The sequence below is a fragment of the Macaca thibetana genome, chromosome 4 (assembly GCF_024542745.1).
Source record: "Macaca thibetana thibetana isolate TM-01 chromosome 4, ASM2454274v1, whole genome shotgun sequence".
In the NCBI taxonomy this organism is placed as follows: Eukaryota; Metazoa; Chordata; class Mammalia; order Primates; family Cercopithecidae; genus Macaca; species Macaca thibetana.
In genome coordinates this window covers 29,369,635-29,389,973 of record NC_065581.1, presented here as the reverse complement: position 1 = coordinate 29,389,973, position 20,339 = coordinate 29,369,635, and the positions used below count along the sequence as shown (strand labels likewise).

The 20,339-nt window shown below is 49.5% G+C and overlaps 2 protein-coding genes across 2 annotated transcripts in view; one reads left to right on the top strand and one right to left on the bottom strand.

Annotated features, from left to right (window-relative positions):
• Positions 1–9,447, bottom strand: part of LOC126953085 (mamu class I histocompatibility antigen, alpha chain F-like) — a 245,625-nt gene extending 236,178 nt beyond the window's left edge. The window contains exon 1 of the mRNA XM_050788435.1: positions 9,444–9,447. The gene's annotated coding sequence lies outside the window, so the exon portion shown is untranslated. The remainder of the gene's footprint in view (positions 1–9,443) is intronic.
• The window catches only part of GABBR1 (gamma-aminobutyric acid type B receptor subunit 1), a 30,447-nt gene continuing 14,065 nt past the window's right edge, over positions 3,958–20,339 (top strand). The window contains exons 1-11 of the mRNA XM_050788357.1: positions 3,958–4,286; positions 4,750–4,837; positions 5,543–5,746; positions 6,498–6,683; positions 8,021–8,041; positions 9,495–9,655; positions 13,103–13,237; positions 13,642–13,812; positions 14,919–15,020; positions 15,309–15,374; positions 15,834–16,025. Of these exons, the coding sequence (XP_050644314.1) occupies positions 4,750–4,837; positions 5,543–5,746; positions 6,498–6,683; positions 8,021–8,041; positions 9,495–9,655; positions 13,103–13,237; positions 13,642–13,812; positions 14,919–15,020; positions 15,309–15,374; positions 15,834–16,025 (1,326 nt within the window). The 5' untranslated portion in view covers positions 3,958–4,286. The remainder of the gene's footprint in view (positions 4,287–4,749; positions 4,838–5,542; positions 5,747–6,497; positions 6,684–8,020; positions 8,042–9,494; positions 9,656–13,102; positions 13,238–13,641; positions 13,813–14,918; positions 15,021–15,308; positions 15,375–15,833; positions 16,026–20,339) is intronic.

Below are 20,339 nucleotides of genomic sequence, written 5' to 3'. Positions count from 1 at the left end.
TCTCCCAGAAGACAGGTCTTTCATCCTAATCCAAGAGGACATAAACATCTTCCATTCACCCAGTGATCACCACTACTTCAGATGAGAGAACAGAACTGCAGTTGACCTTTGATAGAAAATGCCTTGGAGTGGGAGTTGGGTGAGAGAAGCGCCTCAAAACTAAGCCTCTCAATGCAATAGAAAGAATTTGGGAATAGTGCAGTGAACTTAAGTGCAAATTTTGGCTCTGTCAGCTTTATAGCTGTGTGACCTCTGATTTGCTTCTTACTTTCTTTAAATGGTAGTTTACTAGGCTCAGTATAGAACATGAATAACCACTCTGTGTGGTTAGGTGGGAATTTAATGAGATACCCACAAAATGCACCTAGCATCTACATGATCATCAGTAAATTGAACTACATTGGTTAATATGTTTTCAGGGCTCCCAGTGTGTTAAATTCTGGGCTATATGTTCTCAGGGATGGATGGAAGATGAGGCAGAAGAGAGGAAAGGAGGTAGAAAGAAAGTATGGGAGGCTGGGCCCGGTGGCTCACACCTGTAATCCCAGCACTTTGGGAGGCCAAGGCAGGCGGATCATGAGGTCAGGAGTTTGAGACCAGCCTGGCCAACATGGTGAAACCCCGTCTCCACTAAAAATACAAAAAATTAGCTGGGAGTGGTGGTGGGTGCCTGTAATCCCAGCTACTCAGGAGACTGAGGCAAGATAATTGCTTGAACCCAGAAGGCAGAGGCTGCAGTGAGTGAGCTCGCACCACTGCACTCCAGCCTGGATGACAGTGTGAGACTCTGTCTCAAATAAATAAATAAAATAAAAATAAAAATAATTTTTAAAAAGTATGGGAACTAAAATGAATAAGATTTGTCATTTTCCAGTAATCTGAGTAGGAACTCCACTGTCTCCATGAAAAACAGTCAACAACTGCAAAAGGAGATGACATTGCCAAAGGTACAAATTTTACAGAAGTGAGAGAACGATGGGATCAAGCCCGGGGAGCTTTCCAGAGGAAATAAGTTGTGTACTTGATGTAAAAGGAAAAGATGATGTAAAAGGAAAAGAAGGAAGTAGACTGTGGGGAGGATGAAATTAGGATGCTCAAGTAGTGGTTCTGGAAGGACCTTTATAAATACCCTGAAAAATATGGCCAGGAATCCTGGCAGTGACATTGGAGTATGAAAAGATGTGAAAGGGGGAAGTTGCAGCTACTGGTGGAAAAAGGTAAGTGGTTTGTATAGTGAATATAATTGGAGCCCCTGTCTGTACCCTCAAATGCCTCTGCCTCCCAAACAAATAACAGATTTTAGCTATACTGATTCAACTTGCTTAGGAAGGTTTTCTTTTAAACCTTTATAAATCAATTAGAAATGATTTATAGAGGAGACACTTGTAAAACATTTGAACAAAAGTTGAACAACAAATATGACAAAAGAAAAGTGTACAGGCCCTGTGCAGTGACTCACACCTGTAACCCCAGCACTTTGGGAGGCTGAGTCAGGTGGATCACCTGAGGTCAGGAGTTCGAGACCAGCCTGATCAATATTGTGAAACCCCATCTCTACTAAAAATACAAAATTTAGCCAGGCATGGTGGTGTGAACCTGTAGTCTCAGCTACTTGGGAGGCTGAGGCAGGAGAATCGCTTGAATGAGCCGAGATCACGCCATTGCACTCCAGTCTGGCTGACAAGAGTGAAACGCCATCTAAAAAAAAAAAAGTAAAAAAGAAAAGTATGCAAAAATTAATGGCCCAGAGGCAATTCTTGTTAACATTTTGATGCATCTTTTAGCTGTTTTTTTGTTTTGTTTTGTTTTTTGACTGAGTTTCACTCTTGTTGCCCAGGCTGGAGTGCAATGGCATGATCTTGGCTCATTGCAACCTCTGCCTCCTGGGTTCAAGTGATTCTTCTGCCTCAGCCTCCTGAGTAGCTGGGATTACAGGCATGCACCACCATGCCTGGCTAATTTTGTATTTTTAGTAGAGATTCTCCACATTGGTCAGGCTAGTCTTGAACTCCGGACCTCAGGTGATAAGGGAAAGGGCACTATTGACATTTATGGGTGGGGCAGAGGTGTAAGATATTCTTCAAAGCACTACCTACATGTTGAAGAATTGTTCCTCACCCAGATTCTCAAAAGTCCCCTAGGACATTCATGTAGTGAAAACCTGTGTTTAATTATCTGAGCCTAGAACTTAATACAGTTTAAAAAATTTTTTTTAAATATACAATGAACTTTCTAGGAATGCAATTATAGTTCGGTGTAAATTTAGGGAAAATTAACTTTGCTACCAAGAGTTGTTCAACATTTTGTTAAATCACTTCATTGATGGCAACATGCTGGAGGTAGTTGAGTCACCAACTCAGCACCTGGATCAGCCTGTGTTGGTAGCAGTTCCATCCCCGGGGTTCTGTGAATAGGTGGAAGCATCTGCTTACTCCATCAAGACTTCTAGGGTAGTTGGGCCTCGGCACTCACACGTTAAAATACTGTTTATATTATTTTATTGCAAGTTACTTTTCTTTCATTTCCCCTTTACATTACAGAAAGGGCAGCATTTTGCTTTTGTGTGTGTGTGTGTGTGTGTGTATGTAGGTAGGTTATATCATCTATGACTTTCTCTCCCTCCCTCCCTTTCTTTCTCTTTTTTGAGATGGAGTCTCGCTCTGTCACCCAGATTGGAGTGCAATGGCGCGATCTTGGCTCACTGCAACCTCTGCTTCCTAGATTCAAGTGATTCTGGTGTCTCAGCTGGGATTACAGGCGCACACCACCACGCCAGACTAATTTTTCTATTTTTAGTAGAGATGGGATTTCGCCATGCTGGTCTCAAACTCCTGAGCTCAAGTGATTGGTCCGCCTTGGCCTCCCAAAGTCCTGGGATTACAGGCGTGAGCCTCATCTATGAATCTCAATTTAGGACAGTAAAAGTGTCATTACAAAATATTTATTGTAAAAAAGAGTTGAAGGTTGAGAGCCTCAATTCTAGTCAGTCTGTCAGTGTTTGGTTTCTTCCTACCATTTTTTCCCCCTAGGACCAGTCAGAAAGAAGCTTTTTTTTTTTTTTTTTTTTTTTTTTTTTTTTTTTTTTTTTGTCCCTCCGCAAGAAGGAGCCCACTGTTTCCTCTCCCAGCCCAAACTCAGGCCTACGAACAACAATACCACACGACACACACACCCCTCCACTTCAAGGTATAGCCAAGAGCTTCTGGAGCCGTCAGAAAGGTCTGTACCTGCTGTCTTCAGAGCTTCCAGTTTGCCCTTGGTCAAGAAATACTGTTTGCTAGGCCCTGCTGGAGTACATTAGATAATGTTGGCTTCTAACCACCTGGAGGTTCTTCTTTCTCTTGTCCTTTTACGCCCTTCGTACCTTAATTTCTCTCCTTGATGTCCCCCTCCCTTTTTTTTTTTTTTTTGCCTCCAACTCGTTCTGCGCGTTCCCTGCAGAGCAGGCGAGTAGCAATGCTGCTGGACCATGGAGCTGCTCTAGTCTCCCAGAAATCTTTTCTATACCCAACACTTCTCGCGCTTAAGTGGCCCTCAGCCCCCCTCCCCCACCTCCTTCTGACCCAGGTTTCTTCTTTCTTGCCCTCCGGTCGCAGTTCTCTCCTGGGCCTCTGCTTCTCTCCTGTCACCCGGATCCAGGGCTGCCTTCTCTTTGTGCAGCCGTCCTTCTCCACCTTCATCCCAGACTCCCTGTCTCAGCGCCAGCTCCTCTGCCTTTGGCTCGGGTTCCCTCATCCCGACCCCAGCTTCCAGTAGTCTTGCCCGCAGGTCCCCCGGTAGTGACCAGTGCCCGCCGGCGAGTGCGTGTGCACCAGCGTACCTCCCTCTCTCCCACCTCTCAGCCGCGCGCCTCTCCGCCGCCCGCCCCACCGCGCTGTGGGCGGTCCAGGGCGGGGCTGGGATCCGGGGCGGCTCCCGGGGCTCGGGTTGTGGGAGGCGCCCTCTCCCCGGTCTTCCCCTCTCTTCCCCCCGCCCTGCCTTCCCCTGCACCCTCCTTCTTCCCTCCGCCCGGGAGCTCTCACCGGTCCCCGGCGCCGCCTCCTTCCCTCCCGGCTCCCCGCTCCCGTGGCTGCCGCCGCCCCGGGGAAGAAGAGACAGGGGTGGGGTTTGGGGGAAGCGAGAGAGGAGGGGAGAGACCCTGGCCAGGCTGGAGCCTGGATTCGAGGGGAGGAGGGACGGGAGGAGGAGAAAGGTGGAGGAGAAAGGAGGGGGGGAGCGGGGAGGAGCGGCCGGGCCTGGGGCCTTGAGGCCCGGGGAGAGCCGGGGAACCGGGCCGGCGCGCCGAGGTAAGAGCCAGGGCCCCGGGTTAGCAGGACTCGGAGAGGGGCGCGCGGCGTGGTGGGGGAGGGGGCAGTGGGCGCAGGGCCCAGCTGGGGGAATCGGGGCTGGGGGAGAGGAGGAACCGCGGGGATGGAATCGGGGAGCGCTGAGGCGGCCGATCCCGGGAGCGTGGGTAAGCCAGGCTCCTGTGAGCCGCGGGGGCCGGGGGAGAGGAGGTGGTGAGAGGTGGAGTCCCGGGAGGGTTGGGGGCCGAGGGAGGCAGGAGGAGGGTGGGGACAGGCTTTCTCTCCTCCTCTCCCCCCACCCCGCGCGGGGCTCCGCCCCCGCCTCCTCCGCGGGGCGCTCTCTTGGTCCCTGGGCTGAGCCCAGTCGGAGCCTGCGAGGCAACCGGCAAGAGGTCGAGTAGTCTCCGAGTACGGGCCGCGCCGGCGGGGCTCGGTCCGGTCCTCATGGCCGCCTCTCACTTAGATGCTGCTGCTGCTGCTGCTACTGGCGCCACTCTTCCTCCGCCCCCCGGGCGCGGGCGGGGCGCAGACCCCCAACGCCACCTCGGAAGGTGCATCCTTCTTCGACGACCTCGGGCCCTCCTTCGCCCCACTTCCCTTTCCCTGCATCTCCTCATTTCTGGTCCTCATCACGATCCCGTCAGTCTCACATATCATTCCGGTCTGGCAACCCCTTCTGCTCGGCTCCACTTTACTACTGCTGACCTCTTTCTGTCACCCCACGTTACTATCCAGCACCCCTTTTCTCTGCCCGCATTACTACACTATACCACCTTTTTATGCATTATTTTCTCCGCCTCAATCCCTTTCCCAGCCCCTCATTACTACCTCAACTACTCCCTTTTCTTGGTCCCACTTTGCTGTCCAGATGATCTTATAAGGCCCCCTTTATCCTCCCGTCCTAATTCAACTCAAATATCCTCATTTAGCCTTTATTTTTTTTTTTAAATAAAAGCTCCACCCACATATCATACCCTTCATGATTTCTTTACTTTTCTTCCTTACCTCCACCCAGCACCCTTCCCTCCCCACTTGTGGGTTCTCTCATTAGCTTTAACCCTGGCCCTTTACTCTCGGTCCTTTAGCCAGGGGATCTGTACCTGTCCCCACTCCCACCCTCTAGTGCCCCATCCCTCTTCCTCTGTCCCCAGCTTGCCCACAGACCACGCCCTACCCTCCCCTGCCTCCCATTGGGGAGCCTGCCTTTTCCTCTTTCCCACCATTCCTCTCTGTATGCCCCCCCACTCACCCCTTAGGTTGCCAGATCATACACCCGCCCTGGGAAGGGGGCATCAGGTACCGGGGCCTGACTCGGGACCAGGTGAAGGCTATCAACTTCCTGCCGGTGGACTATGAGATTGAGTATGTGTGCCGGGGGGAGCGCGAGGTGGTGGGGCCCAAGGTCCGCAAGTGCCTGGCCAACGGCTCCTGGACAGATATGGACACACCCAGCCGCTGTGGTGAGTAGCCTCGGAAGCCCCTCCCCTCTTCAAGACCATTCCTTTTCCTGCCGCAAACTTACCATTACTGCTTGCAAGTCAGCACTTTAAATCCAGTATACCAAAATTCACAAATACATTTATTGAAAGACTACTACATAAGAGCAGTTTTGCCTGTGCGGTTGGAGGTAGTAGAGCTAGCAGCCTGCACAGTTCATTTCATCCTCCCTTCATTAGGCCACTGATCATTGGCCTATAACATTGATAATTCATCTTGTGAATTATTCTCTTTGAGGATCATTAGTGGCAGATGATGACAAAAAAATTCTAAAATGATTTCATCACATTTTTGAATACCTCTGTCACCAACCCAGAGACCATATGCCCAAGAAACAAAAGCCAGTTTAATATTAATAGAAGCCAACTATAATAAGAAAATCTGATTGTGCATCCAAAGTTATATACATCTACATATTTCAAAGCCAGAGAACCGCCCACTGTAGCTGACTTTGAAGAGATCCCATTTTGTGTGCTTATAGCCCCATCTTGGGTTCCTACAATGATAATTTTTTTTTTTTTTTCTTTCGGGAATGTGTGGATGCTTGCAGAGGTAAGGGAGGATTGGAAGATAGGTAGGCAAATCCTTTTCACATGCGATTTTCTTTAGAGCAGGATGCTTGTGGACCCAAACCCACACCTGAGTCCCCTGCTCTTTAAAGGGAAAAAGCCTTCTCCAACTCGCCTCTCTTCTTATTTTCCTGTCTCTCCACAGTCCGAATCTGCTCCAAGTCTTATTTGACCCTGGAAAATGGGAAGGTTTTCCTGACGGGTGGGGACCTCCCAGCTCTGGACGGAGCCCGGGTGGATTTCCGGTGTGACCCCGACTTCCATCTGGTGGGCAGCTCCCGGAGCATCTGTAGTCAGGGCCAGTGGAGCACCCCCAAGCCCCACTGCCAGGGTGAGGGGAACAGCTGCCTGCATGCAGCTGATGAGGACGCTTGTGTGAGGACGGGAGTGGGGTGGGAATGGATAATGGGAAAGAATGGGGAGCTCTAAAAATGTGGGGGAGGACATTGGAAAGGGGGAGATGAAAGTCCCTTTTTCCTCCATCACTTGCCTCAAACTTCCTCTTGCAGTCCCGGGTATCCTCTGTAGGTTGTGGGCTTCCTTCTTTTACCTTTTAAAAAAATCTTCTTCCTGCTCCCAAGTCTTAAAGCCTCACGTTTTCTCTTTTCCTTTATGAATCTCACCTCTCTCACCTTAAGGTTTAAATACTCCAATTTTCCCTTTCTCTAAACTTAGAACTTTCCATTGCATCACCCTCTTCTAGAATTGATCCCTCACCATTCCTTATATAATTTATTTATTGTAAAGTCTCAGAAATAAATCAAACATTGTACTGAGAAAAATTGAGAAGGAGAGCTCTGGGGGTCAAAACATATTAGGGTAAAAGACTTAAAATTGGAGGCAGCACTATCAGAAGATGAAGAACAACTCAGGGATGGGGTGGGAAGAAGACAGTCCTTTCTATACCTCCCAGACAACCTCCATTATTCCCTAAGGGAATCAGTGTTGTGTCTGTCTACTTTTTTTTTTTTTGCCATGTAATTCTACAAACTCTCCCTTTTCTAGGCACCCGAACTCTCTGCCATCTTCTCTCCTGGGGTGCAGTCATCCCATTCCTATGCCTCATACTTCCTCTACCCTGGTAGATTCTTTCAAGATCCTTGGGCTTTACTTTCCTCACATAGCTCAGTTATTCTGCTTCTAGTTTACCATTTTATTCTGGAAATTGAGAGTCCCATCCGGGGGTGGACTTATGACACTACTGAAACTTAGGCTTCAAGGTTTCTCACCTACAGGGCCCTCTTCCTGTGCTGTAATAATATAGAGGGCTCGATGGATATGTGTTCATATGGTAATAGGCTTTTGTAAAAATTGCAGAAATAAGATTTTAACAGCAATTGCTTAAAGCCAATTGTATGTGTAATTTTTTTCTTAAAGATTCCCAATTTTGTAATATTCAGGCACCACAGAACCAAGATCTGCCCCAAACTTAGCTATTGGCATTCCTGTCTCAAATTCTGTTGTCCTATAAAAACTCGAAGAAGAAAATAAGTCCTGATCCCCAGACCCACCTTGCTCTTATCCCCAGGCACCCTCCCCTCAGAAACGCAGGCTTCTGCCCTCCCCGGTCTTCAGCATGGACAGGTGTGGGAGGGGGCTGGGGATCAGGCCAGGGAAGCTGGGCGCCAGTGGTAACTCTTCTCTGATCCCCGTCTTTCCTGCTGCCAGTGAATCGAACGCCACACTCAGGTGAGATGAGAAACCCTTACCGCGTGCACTGCAATGCCCTCCCCTTCACTCTGCACCCTCCACCCCCTGAAATTCTGCCCTTGAGGCTACGGGGCGTCCTCCGTTGTCACCTTCCCCAACCCACCCCAGTTTGCGGCCACCCCCTTCCCTTCCTACCTGTTTCCTGCCTCCAGTCCCGGTTTTCCACGGGGCTGCGGTCCCTCCGTGTCCCTGCTTGGCTACACTTCCCTGGGCTCCACCTCCTCCCAGACTGCCTCGCCGGTGTCAGGCAGAGCCCAGCAGAGGGCGGCAGGGTGCTGGGAGACCCTGAGCTTCCACCACGTCTTCCCGGTGGGGTTTCTTGCGACCTTCTCTGGAACCTTTTCCAGCCTGCTGCCTCCTAGGATTTTACCTAATGGACTTCCTCAGCCCGTCCCACCCATCCCAACCCTGGCCAGGCCTCTCCCGCTCTTCCCCACATCCTTTCCTTCTGTGGACCCCTTCCCTTGTCTTTTCTCAATTCCATGTCCCGTCTCCCTTTCTCAGGTTTCTGTCTACCCAGCCCCAGGCTCCCTTCCACGACCCCACCACTCCCTCAAACCAGTCTCCCTTCCGCACCCAACTCGTTCCCTCCAAAACCGTTTCCTCTCCCCCCACACCCTCAGTGCTTCACTGTATCGACTCATACTCCCACTTCAGACCTCAGGCGCCAGCCCCGTTTCTCTCCCGTCCCACTCGCATCCTTCCCTTCCTACCTCTGGTTCCTCCGTGCTTCAGCCTCCCGCGGCTCCCTCCGCCCACCCCGCCCGCCTGGCACGCCCCGTCCCCATTTCTCCTCCCCTCGGGTCCCCTTAAGTGAGATCCCTCCCTTCTTCTTTCGTTCCTTTCCTCCTCGAGGTTGCATCCCCCCTCCTCTCCCCTCCCCTCCCCTCCCCGCCCCTCCGACTGTCGCTCCCACCAAGGCGCTCGCTTCCCTCCCCGCCCCCTTCTTGCCTCCCCAGCTCCCGCCCGCCCCCCACCCCCCGCTGCCGCGCGCCGTCCGTGACGTCAGAGCCCCCTCCCAGCCCCACATCTCCCTCCTCCTCCTCCTCCTCCCCTCCGTCGGTCAGTCAGTCCGCGAGGAGAGTCCGCGGTGGCGGCGACGGTGGCGAGAGCCGCGGGGGCTGTAGGAAGCCAACCTTCCCTGCTTCTCCGGGGCCCTCGCCCCCTCCTCCCCACAAAACCAGGGATGGAGGCGCCTCCCCGGCACCCTCTCAGCAGCCCTCCCCGGGAAAAGTGTCCCCCCTGAGCTCCTTCCGCTCCCCAACAGCTACCCCTGCCCCCCACGCCATGGGGCCAGGGGCCCCTTTTCCGCGGGTGGGGTGGCCACTGCCGCTTCTGGTTGTGATGGCGGCAGGGGTGGCTCCGGTGTGGGCCTCCCACTCCCCCCATCTTCCGCGGCCTCACCCACGGGTCCCCCCGCACCCCTCCTCAGAACGGCGCGCAGTGTACATCGGGGCACTGTTTCCCATGAGTGGGGGCTGGCCAGGGGGCCAGGCCTGCCAGCCCGCGGTGGAGATGGCGCTGGAGGACGTGAATAGCCGCAGGGACATCCTGCCGGACTATGAGCTCAAGCTCATCCACCACGACAGCAAGGTAGCCCTGGACATGGGGGTGGGTGGGAGGTGGGGGCTTGCGGGGCAGGGGGCCAGCCAGCTGCACGCGCCTCCATCTGTCTGAGTCGCCTCTGGGATTGCGAGGCAGACCCCTCCCTTGTGTGACTGGCAGGAGATGGGCTGGAGGTGCAGGAGCTCGGGGAGAGTCGCAGGGGCTGGAGGTCCAAGATGAGGGTCTAGGGGTTCAAGATGGTTAAGCATGCTGCAAGGCAGACCCTTCTGCCCCGCTGCGGGAGTCTCGCAGAAGTGTAGGGGTTTCGGGAAACTGGTGGTGGATTTAAGGTATTGGGAGACACTGATCCTCTGAGGGAGTAAACTAACCCTGGAATGGGTTGGGGGTGGAGGGAATGTCAGAGGTGGGGAGCTGGATTGGGGGTTTACATTTACCATGGTAACAAGGTAAAATCTTGGCGTAGGTTGGAGCTGAAAGGAATAGAGACAGAATGAGGAAAATTTTGAGAGACTTGAGAGCTCTAGTTTATTTATCATAACAAACAGCAAGGTAGTGGTGAGCCCTACCTGACTCCTTCTCATCTCTCTATTTCCAACCCTGTTGAGCATTCTCAGACTGTGGGATAGATGGCATATGGAGATTGGGGAAGGCTAATGATCAAGAGGTGGGCAAAAGCACTGGGAAAATGATTTGGATTGGGGATCCACATGGGAGCCCCCACAGTAGCATGGGGATGGAGAAGAGTCAGCATATAGGGAGAAGAGAACAGAAAAGAATGGCAGTGGGGAAGAGGGGCAAGGAGGTAGGGTAGGGATAATGAGAGATCTTGGGGCACCCTATGGAACTTGGGTCCTGACCTTAATCTTCCCTTATAGCATTGTGGCCTCTACGATGTGAGAAGGGAAATGGGATTTAGGGAATAGGGAGGTGAGTTGAGGGAGAGAGAAGGTAAGCAAATTTGTGTCCAGGGGTATTAGGGGATAGCTTATAATGAGGTTCCTTTCCCACCCCTCTCTCCTACATGAATAATTGGGGGTGCGGGAAAGGATGTGACACAGGGAAGGAGATTTAAGACCTCAAATTTATCTTTACTGACATGGGGCCCCAGAGACTTAAGGAATTGGGTTAGGGTGAAAGAGAGTACAGAAGGTGAGAATTTGGTGATCTTACCAAAGATCAACCTTGGGGTGGTCCAAGGGTTTATATTCATTCTTTAGAATGTCACTATACACCTAGAAATAGGTGTGTGTGTGATAGGTGTGTGAGGGGACAGAAGTGAGGTTGAAAGTAGGGTACTTGAGAAGAGAGCACAAGAATTGTCAGGAGCTTGGAGAACTTCAAATCCCCTTTGACTGTTACTTTCTCATGGTTCTCAACCTTCAGTGTACATAAGAATCACCAGAGGAGTTTGTTAAAAATACAAATTTTAGCTCCTTGGTCAGGGATGAATCCCAAGTATTTATCTGTATTTTTACCAATAGACATCCTGTCTTGGTGAATTCCTGAGCTGTAAGCTAACCCCAGAATGCCTGTAGGAAGAGCAGGAGGGTACAGGAAAATAATTAGGTATTAGGGGACGGGAGGCAGGAAGAGAAATAGAGGATCAGATCTGGTAGAGGGTCAGACTCGGTCAGAGAGATCACTGGCTATGGGGAGTGGAGTGTGAAGAAAATTACTGGGAGAGATGGGTGCAGGCTTTATGATAGGGGATCACAGGAGATAGGGGAGGCCTGGCTGTGAGCTCAAACTCATCCACCATGACAGGTGATTCCTTGGAGGTGGTGGGGAGCAGACGCGGGAACTGGGAGAAGGGAACTGGAGGAGAACATACCAGAGGCAGCAAGCCGGGTTGGATGGGAAGGCAGAGGAACCGGAATGTGTCAACTGGAATGAGTCGGTTTCCTGCCTGCAAATCCAGATCATTGCAAGAGCAAAGAGAGGGAGGAGAACTAAGGAAGTCTATTGGGGAGGGGGAGAGAATCACGTGGTGGAGAGAATCTGCAGTGATGAACAGTGTGTGGAAGAGGGAAAGGGTTGCAAGAAAAGGTAGATAAGAAATCAGGAAACAAAATGGGGGGCATGCATTGCCCTGTTGATATGTATCTTATATGTTCTTGTATGTCCTCATTATTCCTATTAACCCTGTCTTTAGAGGAGAAGTGGAGGGGCACCGAGGGGCTGTGGGAGAAGCTGGGAGCAGGATCTGGAGTAATAGATGTGGGGAGAGTGCAGGAAGGTGGGTCCTGAGAATGGTAAAGATTCACAAAGTTGCCTTAGTGGGAGGCATAAAGAGAAAACCTTCTAATGTTGTTGAACACTGCCCTTGGCCAGGGTGAGGGTAGGGTGGGCAACAGAGTTCTCAGTGAGTGCTGGTTCTTCAGATTCCAACAGCTTCCCCTGTTTCCCCCTTCTCCAACTTCCCACCGTGTCCCAAATGTCAGGCCTCAGTGGGAGGTAAGCAGGCTCCAGAGTGCTTTCTTTATTTCCTTTCTACTTATCCTCTCCTCCCCGCAACATTTCACCCTCCTCAGTCCCCTGAGCCCCCTGTCTGTGTCCCCTCTGCCCTGGCTCCCCACTGGCTGCCATTTTGTCTTCACAGGCACTGAGGTTCCAGCAGCTTCTGAAATGTCATATATCAGCAGGAGGGGAACAGGCAGTGGGAGACCCAAGGCTGGCTCTTCCTCCCCCATTTCCCCTCCTCCCAGGCTTCCTTTCTTCTCCAGCTTTCTGCTTGTTTACTTTCCCTAGCTCCAAGCCTCTCTTTAAGGCACCTCTCAAATTGTCTGGTTTCTTGAGAGTTCCATTCTATTCATTTCTCTGTTTCTTTCCTCATCCTACATTCTTCCCCACTTCCACCCCCCAGTGTCTTTGTTTCTAATGGACCTGTCAAATGTCAGGGCCCAGCAGGAGGGATGGATCACTGAGCAGGACCCCCTGCTGGTCTTGTTCCTGTTCTCTTTACTTATCCCTAGCTCTGAAAAGAGAAGAGGGAGGAAACAAATGGAAGGTGGGGAGAAGGGGTTTGCAGAGGTGAGGAAGGAATTTTCATAATATGGCTTTGAGCAAGCTGCCTGGGGACATGGAAAGAGTTTACCATATTCCTACTGACTCTTTTCTACCCACTGGTGTTTGGAGCATAGAAACATGGGGTAAAGGGCCTGGTGACAAAGGGAAGGGTCTGAGGGTGAGCTGAAAGGAGGTAAGGTAGTATATTCATTAATACCAAAGGAGGGGTGTGCAGGAGAGGTGATGGGTAAGGCTCCAAATGGAAGACAGAGAAGGAAGTTTAATGAAAGAGGAGAAAAAAGACTCTTGACAGGAAGAGATGCCAGAAAGGAGAAGAAAATGGTAATTAATGATGAAAGTGAGTAATTGAGAAAGGAACTAATTTGTTCGAGAAAGGTAAGAGTAGGAATTGTAGACAGGGGAGGGGCCCCAGGAGAGCTTGCCCTCATCTCTTCTCTTGTCTTTCAGTGTGATCCAGGCCAAGCCACCAAGTACCTGTATGAGCTGCTCTACAACGACCCTATCAAGATCATCCTTATGCCTGGCTGCAGCTCTGTCTCCACGCTGGTGGCTGAGGCTGCTAGGATGTGGAACCTCATTGTGGTAAGCAGGGCTATGGGGGTCAAAAGATGGGGTCATTCCCTTTTGAGCTCTACTAAAGGGATTGCGGGTTTGTATTGAAAAGATTGTGGGGGACCTGCTTCTAAGATTCAGAGTCCTCTGCAGACCTGAGCTAGGCAGCCTCCTAGCAACAGTGGCCTGACAGTACTGCAGCTGACCTCCTTCTTCAGAAGGAATTGAAATTAGATCAGTGAAAGAGCATCCCGATTATGAGGGGTGCGTGGGCCTTTGAGAATCACTTTTCCTTAGGCAGACCAGAGGTGGGGAGGTTTGGAGAGAGTAAGGTAGAGAAACTGAAAGACAGGAAGAGGGTTAAAGGAACTCTTAGCCACTCTTGGTGTCCTCAGTCAACAGACCCTGTTGCACTCACTCTCCCTGCCCCACAGCTTTCCTATGGCTCCAGCTCACCAGCCCTGTCAAACCGGCAGCGTTTCCCCACTTTCTTCCGAACGCACCCATCAGCCACACTCCACAACCCTACCCGCGTGAAACTCTTTGAAAAGTGGGGCTGGAAGAAGATTGCTACCATCCAGCAGACCACTGAGGTCTTCACTTCGGTGAGGAGGGGTTGGGCAAGGGCTAAAGGGACATAAGCTCACATTCCAACCCAGGGAGATGTGATGCGAGATTCACTTTTAGAGGCGAGAGCTTGATTCTTCATTAAAAGAGAATGCATTTCATGTGGATTAAGTGCATGTTCTTTCTGTAGCCAGGGGAAAGAATGAGTTGAGTTTTTGGGATCCTCTTTGTCTTTATGATTTTATGATTTTTTTCCCCTGTTTAATGCCCTGTTCCCGACAGACAGACCCCGAATGACTCAGTTCTGTTAAAGTAGGTTCAATCCAAAGTGGAGGCAAGAGATGGGAGGGAAGATGAGATAGGAATCCAGGAAGGCAGCAGATTCCAGAGGCTCTCAAGGGGGGTGGTGGGTGGGTGCGAATGGGAACAGGGGATGGAGCCAGTGGATTACAGGGGAGAGAGGGAGAGGAGAGAGAGAGAGAGAGAGAGAGAGAGAGAGAGAGAGAAGAGAATGGGGGAGAGGAGAGAGAGGGGCAGACGGACAGCTGCATCGGTCTGGTAGTTGGCACTAAGAGAGAGAAGCCAACAGACAAGGAAAGGTTGAGTGGGGAGAGGGAGATTTGGGGAGGTAGAGAGGAAATACAGGCTCTACATCTGAAGAAGGCAGTCTGCTCCCTTCCTTTTATTCTATTCTTTGGGTCTTCTATCCACTGTGTTCAGTGGCCCTTTAATCCTCCCCCACTTTCACTCTGATTCAGACCATTCTTTGTCTGTCTGCCCACTTGCCTCTTGAGGTTGACATCATGCTGTCTGTCCTAGTCCTCGCCTTGTCTTTTCCTGGTTCCTCTATGTTTCCTTCCCCCATCTTTGCCTTCAGTGGTAGGAGTGGGTGAATGGAGTGGCTTCCCCCACACAGAGCCTCAGCAGGGGCTCATCATTCACCTTCCCACTTGGAAGTCATATCCTAAGACCAGAGGCCTTCCTGAACTCCTCACTCCAGGGACAGAAGCTGTTGAAGGAAGGTTCAGAATGGCTGTTTCTTTGCTCTGTCTGAGTATTGCTCTGAAATCCCCAGTTAACCTCTCTGGTCTTTATTCCCTCATGCACCTGTGTTTTTCCAACTTGTTTGTCATTCCCACCCAAGACTCTGGACGACCTGGAGGAACGAGTGAAGGAGGCTGGAATTGAGATTACTTTCCGCCAGAGTTTCTTCTCAGATCCGGCTGTGCCTGTCAAAAACCTGAAGGTCAGATGGCCGGAAGTGGTGGGCTCTGTTTGCAGAGGGACCAAGCTGGGGGACAGTGGCTGGTTGGAGAGGAAAGCCAGGCGGGGGCAGGTTTTGATTCTCTGAGGCAATAGCATCTCCTGGGGAAGTTTAGCTCCATCTTCCAATTGACGTTTATCCACTATGCATTGAGCGTTACCCTGCACTAAGCACTTTGGGATGGGAAATCAAAGCTGCGAAGATGCCTGGCTTAGCCCCTCAGGCATTCCCAGACATCCCTCAGGAGCTGTTTCTCTCTCTGTTCTGTAGCGCCAGGATGCCCGAATCATCGTGGGACTTTTCTATGAGACTGAAGCCCGGAAAGTTTTTTGTGAGGTGGAGTTGGATCTGAAGAGGGAGGGGCACTGGGTGGGAATTCCCCTTGGTTTTCTTGTGGGGCCTCCTTTCGGCATCTGTGCCTGAGTTGATAGCATATGATCCGAGGTGACGATTCATAGGATGTCTCTGTCTGTTGGCTCTGACTGCATCCCTTGTCTGCACACACATGATACTTTCTTCACATCTCGTTTTTCTACTGCTTTGTGTTTCCCGAGAAGCCTATGAATTCCATCTGTCCTGACTGACTGGAAAAGGCCACTCAGAACTACAGGGACTGGGGAGTAACTTAGAAGGAGGAATTGTCAGCCTTTCCTACCATCCCCAATACTTGCAGATTTCTCTTTGTAGTTCTGCTGCTCTTCCCTGATTCCCAAGAGGCTAAATAGTGTCAAGTGAGATAAGACAAAAACAAACAAACGAGCAAACAAAAACCCAGCCATCCTCCTCTGTATTCAGGTGTACAAGGAGCGTCTCTTTGGGAAGAAGTACGTCTGGTTCCTCATTGGGTGGTATGCTGACAATTGGTTCAAGATCTACGACCCTTCTATCAACTGCACAGTAGATGAGATGACTGAGGCCGTGGAGGGCCACATCACCACTGAGATTGTCATGCTGAATCCTGCCAACACCCGCAGCATTTCCAACATGGTGAGAGTGTGGGGACTTGCAGGCTGGCATCTGGGAGGGTGGAGGGGACTGAGGGAGGCTTGCAGGGGAGAGGGGGCCAGGGAGAGGGTGTGGAATTTGGATATAAAGGAGAAGAGGGCACTGTGCCCACCCTGGACTTGTCTGCATTATGTTTCCTGTGGATCCTACCTTTGCTCTGACTTCCTTGGGTAGGAGAAAGAAAAAAAAAAAAAAACGATAGAGTTGTATGTTCAGTAGGTTCCTAATGAGTGGAAGGGCTGTTACCATGGAGACGAGGAGCAGTTGGTGAGAAGTCAGAGGAGGAACCGGCGTTAAGATAATATGGATGCTGTATACGCAAGCACACCTTTACAGGAGCGCTGTGTCTGGGCAGGATTGCATTTTATTTTCTTGGTGATTTACGTTAGTACTTTAGAGTTGCTTAATATTCACTCATGATTGATATGCAATTAGCTTGGATCCTGTTGCTTTTTTTAATGATTCTTTTTTTAGAATTTTATATGGAGAAGGGGCTTTTGAAATCATTTAGCCCCAGACAGCTGGTTAATGACAGACTTGGAGCGAGCAGGCGCATTCTCTGATTTGGGAGGGCTGGGGCAGTCCTGCAGCTGAGGGGCAGAAGTGAGTGTGGGCGTGGGCGTAGGGGAAGAGGCTTCTTTGTCGCTCAGCACTACATTGTAAAGAGTACAGGAATTTGGGATAAGCTTGTTATGTCCACCTATGTGTCTACTTATTATACCAAGTGTGTACCTGCTTTGGAGAACATGCTAGGGGTGAGTTAATGGTTGTAAAGCCCCCAAATAGCTTAATTTAAAAAGTTTTACTAACAGTGGCATTTATGTGGAGCTTAGATTCATGATTTCAGGGATCCTAACAGCAATACTCTGATATGGACTTATTATTTACATTTTGTAGACCAGGAAAATGAGACTCAGAGTGGTTTAATAACTTGTCTCAGGTCATGCAGCTACTCAGCAGTCCAGCTGGAGTTGAATCCTAGTTAAATCTGACTCCAAACTGCTCTGCCTCATCACTTCACATGGAAAACTATAAAGCCTGACTAAAAAGTTTGTACTTTTATCTGCTAACACTTTTTAGCTACTGGCAGTTTCTGAGCAAAGGAGAAATAAGATTTAGGAAGTTGACTCTGGTGGTGCGTTGTGATGAAAGATCTGCTGCCACATGGACTCTGGTCATACACACTGTTTTGGGACATTCTAAGTGGACTCTATGTTTTAAGGTATGTTAGTTGAAAAATACAATGAAAAAGTTTTGGAAGATCACTTTCCCATAGAGTACCCAAGAGGTGAGTCATCCCTAAAACCTGGGAAAGTATTGGAACTGGCTACCAAAGCCCGAAAGGCTTGTTGGTGCCCTGAGCCCAGGACCCGCCGATCATTGATTCTGTCTTATAGCATGGAGCTAGAGGAGGCTGACAGAAAACAGGGATTTGGCTGGGTCTGGTGGCTCACACCTGTAATCCCAGCACCTTGGGAAGCCAAGGCAGAAAGATCACTGGAGCCCAGGAGTTCAAGACCAGCCTGGGCGATATAGTGAGACCCCCAGCTCTAAACAAAAAGAGAGAGAACAGAGAGTTGGTTAGGAACACAGAGGGACACCTGAGCGTTAGGGCAGGAAGACTTGGAAGGTCCCTTTCTGGCTTTTTGTCTCTAGAGAAAGATAGAGTCCGTAGGGCTTCCAGTAGGACCAGCCTAAAATGCCAGTGGGGAAGCCAATATTTTCTGAAGAGGAGAGAAGCAGTCTTGACAACAGGTTAGGGGCCGGAGAGATTACAGATGAATCAAACAGCACCAACAGAAGTGGATCAAAGCAAGGGTTGGACTTAGGGGGCCGGAGCCATGGAGACTTAGAAAAGAAGCAGAGTTGCTTTTATTCCCTAAGGATGGCCTTACGTTTAGATCAGCAGTTCTCAAACTTTAACGTCCGTCAGAACCATCTGGAAAGGTAGTATACAGGTTACCAGGCCCTTCCCCTGGAAATTCTGATTCAGTAGATCTGGGCTAGCGCCTGAGAACTGATATTTCTAGCAAGTTCCTGGGGATGCTGATGCTACTGGTCTGGGGATCACACCTTGAGAACTATTAGTTGGGGTAGTGGTTTTCAACCAGAGGCTACACTATCTGGAGGCATTTTTGGTTGTTACAGTTGAGGGTAGGGGATGGGGAGGGATACATGCTCCTGATATCTAATGTGTTGAAGCCAAAGATGATTCTAAACATCCTACAAAGCACAGCCCCTGACAACAAAGAATTATCTTGCTCAAAATGTTAATAAATAGTGCAGAGAGTGAGAAACCCTAGTTTAGAGAAAACATCTTTAGGGGCCATATGTGGAATTGGAGAGTAGGTTAGGGTGGTTTTAGAGAAATGTAACTGTGGGATAGACGGGAATGTGGGAGGTGGCATCCTGGAGATAAGATTGTGAGGAAATCCTATTGGGGTAGAGATCCCATCAGACCTAGGACCAATACAAACTAAAAAGCTACCTCAAGATACACATTCTAGCCCACTGTCAAGCATTCATTCTTGAGAGCCAGACGAGGATTTGCACTTGGCTGGTTAACTAATTGCTATGGGTTGAGGGGTCTTTATTGTTCAGATTTCCTTAAGCTGCAGAGTAGAGTTTCTGTTTGACAATCTATAACTGTATCTTTACTGACTCAAGGGGGAAGCATTCTACTCTTCTCTACTCTTGGGGTGGCAGGAGCAATGGTGCCCCCAGTGGTTAGGTGTGTTTGTGGTAGTGACCTGGCGTGAGTACAGAGTATGACGACCTGGGCAGGGGACCGCATCATGCTGAGCAGATTAATCCCTTTCCATCTGGGTGATTTTTTTTTTATGCCGTATTTACGTTGAACTGAAGATTGAATAGACCAATCTTTCAATTTGAAACTAAGGACTGCTCAAAGTATTAGCCTAGCCGCTATTTGTGCAGGTGCTCTTGGAGAGAGGCAGTCTCACGTACAGAGACTGTGTAGTGTGGCTGGTAAAAGTATGGATTAGCTCTGCTACTCACTAGGAGTATAATTTTTTTCAGGCAAGTTATGTAACTCTTCTCTGCCTCAGTTTTCTTATCTCTAAAATGGGGATAATAACACCTCATTGGATTGTTTGAAGATTAAATAAGGTGATATAGGTTCCCTAGGAAAATGCTTGATACATACTAAGCACCGTAAATGTTAGCCATCGTCATCATCATCATCATCGTCATCATCATCACCATCACCATCATCATCCTGTGTAAGGAGGGTTCAATATCAATGAAGCATTTCAACAAAAGAGTTAAGAGGACTCAGTGATTTGAAAGGGTCTATTGTGATTCCAAGGCTTCAGTCTCGTTTACTGGGAACTGTTTGGGAGTAAGGAAAAATGGCTTCGTCTTGGATATTTTGATTTTGAGATTATTCATCATACATTTATAAATGCCTCAGAGTCAGTTAGAAATATGGACTTGAGGCCAGGCGCAGTGGCTCACGCCTGTAATCCCAGTACTTTGGGAGGCCGACGCAGGCGGATCACAAGGTCAGGAGTTCAAGACCAGCCCGGCTAACATGGTGAAACCCTGTATCTGCTAAAAATACACAAATCAGCTGGGTGTGGTGTTGCGTGCCTGTAATCCCAGCTACTTGGGAGGCTAAGGCACAAGAATCTCTTGAAACTAAGAGGTTGCAGTGAGCCAAGATCGCACCACTGCACTCCAGCCTGGCAACAGAGCAAGACTCCATCTCAAAAAAAAAAAAAAAAAAAAAAAAAAGAAAGAAAGAAGAAAAAAAAGAAAAGAAATATGGACTTGAAATATTGAAATATTTGGCTGAAATTATAGAACTGAGTATCAGTAACAAAGATGAGGTTGAGAGTCAAGGAAATTCACATTGAAAAAATGCAACTTATTTTATACCCAGCATTTTTATACATGTTCTAATTTCATTTCACACTATTTTAGATAGTATTATTCTCATTTTAAAGCTGAATAACCAACTAGTGAGGTTTAATAACTTGTTTGAGATTTCATAGCAGGTAAAATGATTAGAATATGTATTCATCCCTTTATCTATCCAACAGACTTTTATTTTTATTTTTTTTGAGATAGAGTATCCCTCTGTTGCCCAGGCAGGAGTGCAGTGGTGCAATCACTGCAGTCTTGACCTCCTGGGCTCAAGCCATCCATCCACCTCAGCCCCTCCTAAGTAAGCTGGGATCACTGGTATATGCCACCAAGTCTGGCTAATTTTTTTTTTTTTTTTTTTCTTGAGATGGAGTCTTGCTCTGTTGCCTAGGCTGGAGTGCAGTGGTG